This window comes from Diplotaxodon limnothrissa, linkage group LG1 (genome assembly GCF_057381915.1).
Source record: "Diplotaxodon limnothrissa isolate DT_005_m linkage group LG1, D_limnothrissa_male_GT1.1, whole genome shotgun sequence".
Classification (NCBI taxonomy): Eukaryota; Metazoa; Chordata; class Actinopteri; order Cichliformes; family Cichlidae; genus Diplotaxodon; species Diplotaxodon limnothrissa.
The window spans coordinates 6,908,311-6,914,219 of NC_140596.1; the positions used below are offsets into that span (position 1 = coordinate 6,908,311).

At 38.9% G+C, this 5,909-nt stretch overlaps 1 protein-coding gene across 1 annotated transcript; it reads right to left on the bottom strand.

The window, feature by feature from the left end:
- Positions 1-386: 386 nt before the first annotated feature.
- Positions 387-3,955, bottom strand: LOC146639332 (putative gonadotropin-releasing hormone II receptor). The gene is made up of 3 exons (XM_085351853.1): positions 3,395-3,955; positions 1,382-1,586; positions 387-835 (listed from the first exon to the last, which is right to left on the bottom strand). Exons 1-3 carry the CDS (start codon positions 3,941-3,943, stop codon positions 387-389), a joined length of 1,203 nt encoding a protein of 400 aa, XP_085207979.1. The 5' UTR covers positions 3,944-3,955.
- Between the last annotated feature and the right edge of the window lie 1,954 nt (positions 3,956-5,909).

Here is a 5,909-nt window from a genome sequence, read left to right on the forward strand (position 1 = left end):
AACCCTTTACATCAGAACTCAGGAAGCACTCTTCAGTAACCAATCAGCATCTTCTATCATTTATTCAATGTTGTATCCTTTAGCACATCTTGGTGAATGTATAGCTCACATAGCAGGCTCAAAACCAGTTAAACATATCATGTAGCGGTAAACGTGTTTTACTGGGTAATGAAGATATGTAACCTTAAATTAATATAGACAACCTCAAGCATCACACAGGCTACACAGACACATGGACATAATTTGTCTACAAGTGATAGATAGATTGTGTCTTTAGACTTATTCTACACATGCATGTTGTAATTGTAAAAACCAATAAGTTCAGTAAACAAACAGCCCAAACAATGAAATGCCAATGTTGCCCCTCTCCCTGCGACTAAACACTGTCAGACGCTGTTGTCAGTGGATTTTGCCTCAGCCTGTTCAGAGCTGAAGTCCTTTTCACCACTGGTCATGCCTCTTTTAGATGGTAAGACAGATCCAGTACATTTCAAGGACTCCATTATTACTGCATTAGTCTCCAAGCTGGACATTACAGCGGCTTTGCGATAGCAGTTTCTCAGCCCCTTCTGGAAGCGTATGGTGAACAGGCCATATATGATGGGGTCCAGGCAGGCATTAAAAAGACCAAAGATGAATAGGATGTGGGTCAGAGAGTGAGAGACTTTTCCCTCCAGGTCATCTGGGAAGAACCAGTACCATAGACCCAACAGGTAGTACGGAGTCCAGCACACAATGAAGCAGATCACAATAACAATGCTCATTTTCAGAGTTCTCATTCTTGCTTTTGGGATGTTGTTCTTTGAGCAGCGGAGATGTGGCTCACTGGAGGGCACTATAGGAGAGAAAGGAACACATTTGATGTCAAATAAATACATCGAGCATTTCTTTGAAGAAGTACATTTAGAACACACTTTTATCATTTCATTTATACGTTTCTGCTGTGAATCACGTTCTTTCTTTAACTGCAACAGTTTATACATCAGTCTATCCAGCACAACTAACATCACACAGACTTTGTACTGGGGAGACCAGCCAACGTCTGCTCCACTACATTGGACATTTGCATTCTCACATGCACATTTGTCAAATTTTCAGTGTTTTCTCACATTTACTCTGGTAGTAGAAAGATAATCTTTGCTGGTGGCGGAGATGTTAAGGTGACTGCATGGCAAGTAGGAATGGTCAAGCGAGAAAAGGTGGGAGAGTGTGCTGATGGGTCAAAATGACAAGAATACGATGAAACAAGAAAAACATAACCTGAACAGAAGTTGGTGATACTGAAGTTAAATGTTGCGAGCACCTTTTAGCTTGAACATATTTTTTAGTTCTTGTAGTTTTGCCTGTGTTTGGATCAACTACCATTTACTTGGACACTTACTGTTCTTTTTTGTCATCTGTTTGGAGATCTGAATAAAGATCCTGGTGTAGCAAATAATCATAATAACCAGCGGCAGCAGGAAGAGACAACAGAAGGTAAACATGTTGTAAGCAGTTTCTTGCCAGTGCGTAACGAAGCTTCCCCTGGTGGTGCACTGAGTGAAGTTTGCTGGATAGGTAATGGTCACATTATGGAAAATGAACATCTGTTGGATTAAAAATTCAAAACAAAATTAGAATTTTGCAGGCAGTAGCTGTCACCCAACATATTTTTTTATTTGAACGTTGGCTTGAAGATTAAAATATTATCCAAATGATTAGACCAAATGGACCAGTATGCCTCAGTCAGTAAGCGTGAAATGACAATTAGTAGTGTACCAGAGATTTTTAGGTTTGGGGAGAGGATTGAAATGTGAATCAGTTTAAAAGTTCAGAAAACCCAAGCAGTGGTTATTATTACTTTAATATTTAAAAATACTGCACAGGGTTAAAGTACTTAACACCCAGTGTTAAGTACTTTAACCCTGTGTAGAAGCTAAACAACGATTTACTTTAAAGACATTACAAGAATGTAAGATTTACCACACAGTCCTCAACCTAAAAGTAGTTTCTCTTATATCAATAAAAGCAAAAAGCTATTCTGAAAATATGGGAAACAGTGTGTAAATTCAACCTACACATCCCTATAAAAACTAGGTATTTTTATTTCAAAGTATTTTATAGCTGCACATTGATCATTAGCTAGTAAGGCGTACTAGTACTTCTCTGCCTAAAAACACAGACGCCTGATACACTTTTAAAGCATTATATGAGTTATCAAGACCACATTTAAGTGCCTATGCAGAGATGTTTTAAAATGGGTCAGCTTGGAGTGTAAAGTCAGCAACATGTTATTTTATCCACCAGCTTGTAAAGTCTGATAGCAGCAGTTTTCATATCTGGTGGCAAAATAAACAGTTGCTTGCTATAAATGGGAAGACTGCTTTCGTCTACCTCTCTTTGTCACAGTTTCAAAAATTACTTGAGACTTTTACAGGGGTTGAATTTACATTAAGAATACCTAAATGATAATTATTGCCCCTTTGAAGTTGAAGTCTACAGATAATTAATCATTTCATTTTTGAAAATTACTCATTTTTGTTCCAACGCTATCAGTTAAAAATGTGAAATATCCAACTATATCATTCCAGACAACACAATACAATATTTTCATAGCTTACTTTAAGCCCCAAAACCGAAAGATATTGCACATTCATATATGAGAAAGAAAAGCTGTCCATGTTTAAGAACATGTGAGCAGTAAATGTTTGGGAAAATAACTAATCAATAAAGCAAGTAATCCTTTCTTTTCTACAATTAATTATTATTTATGATCAGCACATTTAGGAATTCTTGCACATTTCAAAATGTTTGCAATCCTGTGCAGAATCATCTAGCATGCTTGAAGAGAAGATGGGCTATATTTGTGTTTATCATTACACCACAATGAAAAAGTGTTACAGGCTGCACTCACTACCACGCTGTTTACAGGGTAAAAGCCATACAGCCAGGGTAACAGGTCCTGATCTTTTAGAAATCTGAATGATAGAGCTATTAATCCCCAAGGTTTATGCCCCCCTAAAGCCCACAGCAGAAGTTCATGCATCAGTGTCTAGAAAATACCACATCTGATGTAAATACACCCTGGGACACAGAATGATTAATCATGTATTAATAATGTAAAAACACAATCTCATGTTCTCTTACATTTGTTTGCCCACAGTTTTACAGTTTTATAAGACTGAGACACAATATTCATCTTCATCTAAAGCCAGTTATAAAGCTGATCTATAGCCAGCCCACTGCGATAGATTATGGATCATTCAAGGAAGGTTGCACTTGCACAGGAAGTGCATGAGGAATCTGCAGAAGAAAAGGTCAGCACTAAAGTAACTACTATGACTCAGACCTTCTCTGAATTACTTAAAAAATGGTCTGTCAAACTATAATCATGTGTCTTGGCTTCTGGTCTCACCTGTGGGATTGAGAGCAAGGCGCTCATGATCCAAGCCACCATTAGCATGACCCTGTTCCTTTTCCGGACCATAGCGATGCCCAGAGGGTTGAGGATAGCCGACTGTCTGTCCAGACTAATCACCACTGTGACAAAGGCACAGGAGTACATGGCCTGAAGCTTGAGGAACATGAGGAATCTGCAGGCCAGGTCGCCGGCCAGCCATTGAACTGTGATATTCCACACTGCATCTACAGGCATCACGATGAAGGTAACCAAGAGATCAGCTGCAGTCAAGTTGATTATCAGAACTCTAACATGGGACTTACGCTTGTGCCCATTGGCAGCCCAAAGCACAGCCAAATTGCAAAAAGTGGATATGCCACACAGGATAAAGGTAACAATCACTCTGATCTTCGCTGCAGTGGAAAAAGTAGGCAGCTGCAGAGCACCGTCCACTGATGTCCAGTTACAGTGAGGATCTGGCCATTCACAGCTGGCGTTGAGGTCAAGTCCTGATCTCTGCTGGTACATGACAGCTGCAGGATCACAGCAGGAGGAGCCGTTCATTTTCTGACCCTCACCAAGAACCCAGCATTTTGCTCAGCTACATGTGGAGGCTGCAGTTGCTAAAGTGAGATCAAGCATAAATATAATATACATGAGCTTACGCATGAAGTTGATGCACAAGATTTATCTGCATTGATTTGCATAATAGGACTAAAAAATATTAGTTCTGTGATTAATACAATCGGTGACAGAGAGGGAGCAGTCTGCTGCATAGAGCACATCTCTCGGATGTGCTCACTGAGGTGGAAAGACGCTGACTTCTTCTAACAACCCATCTTCTCTGAATAGAAGCAGCATCAACAACAACCAGTCAAGATAATTACACCCCAATGGCATCAATTTTATGAGTCAAAAATACTTACTATAATACTAATACTAAGTTTATTATATTTATGAGACAAAGTTTAGCATCTCTCACTTGTGAAAAAAAATGCAACTTAGCTGTGGCTTTTATGCGTCTAATAATATGTGTGTCATTTAAAATGTAAATCAACAATTAGAAGTCGTAGTCAGCGTCAAAAACAGCACTGTGCCTGAAAACAAAAACAATTAAAAATACATTTATAAGTACTAAAGTACAATAAAATAAAATAAAATAAACCCTCACATTTTGGTGTTGCAGATCACTGTACTTTCCAGACGGTGACCAAATCGAAGCCCACTCGTTTTATGGAAGTCCGAGATTCCGGTGCGGCTCCATGTCCCTGCAGCAGGCACAGTGCAGTGCTGAGCTTCTGAATAATAACTGAAGAATCTCAAATGTTCCCTCACAGTTTTATCTCCGTACCCCTTCTGAGGAGCTCATCTCGGTTTTTATTACTCCCTCCGGTGAGCGCGTCAGCCGCTCTGTGGGCGCGGCTACACCAGGGTCCCCGCATCTGATCCAGGGGCGTCAGTTTCAATGAAGCCCGAGCTCCGGCGAAGTTTCTAATTTTATCTCTGGCTGAATTAATTCAATGAGGCACTACAGCCCCTATTAGCATCGCTATTATCCACAGCATCCCAAACCAGCTCTTGTTAACGACGTGAGATTGTTACTATAACAAGCATAATGTTTTCTTGTTGAGCTGGTGAAGCTTTATTGTTTCATCCCCCTAAAGCTTAATGTTTACTGATTAACTTCCATAAAGCAATTGTCTCTTTTGATGGCCTACACAGGTTTATTTGTTTGTTTCCTTTTGTTTTCTTTTTGTTTTGTTGTTTTTTTTAATGTTCCCTGTCAGGTAAGAAGCCCACAAATCTATTCTAGTATTACGTAATTAGTCGATTACTAATTACGAAACTGGAAAATACTAAAAAATAAAACTTCAGTGTTGAGCTGAAGGCAAACACCTTACTCATGAGGTTGATTTCAGCATCTTGTTCCTGGATGCAGCAGGCCTACTGTAGCCCAATTCAGACTGTTAAAATACATATAAATTAGCTTTTAGATACCGTTTTCATCAAAGCATTTGTGCTGATGTAAAGCAGGAAAAGGTAGCACAAAACACCCACTCAGCAATGTTTTGTAGCTAAAAAGTTGCTTTAACTTATGTACTAATCAGAGGGTATTTCTCACCCAAATGTCTCAAGAGTTAAATTAAAAAAAAATTACCTTAAATAATTTATTATATGGTTTAATCTATTTCCACAAGTAAAGCTAACTCAAAACTGGGTTTCATTTTCCTAAATTCCATAATCTACACATGGTCCAAGCTTTTGTAGAGTTATGGTGGTCAGCTAGAGTTTAGACAGTTGAGTATAATTTTTTGTAGTTTGAGTTATTTTGAACAAGGCACAAAATAATGATTGAAGAAAACCTGCAAGCAAACACTGGAAATGAGTTTCTCTCATTTTAGGGTCAACAAACTCAGAGTTATTTGCTAAACCTTCTTCCTGGAATAGGCCTCGGTGCACTTACATATAAATAAATCCACAGACTTCTACGCTGCAAGATGCATGTTGTATGCTGTTTGACCAAAAAGCT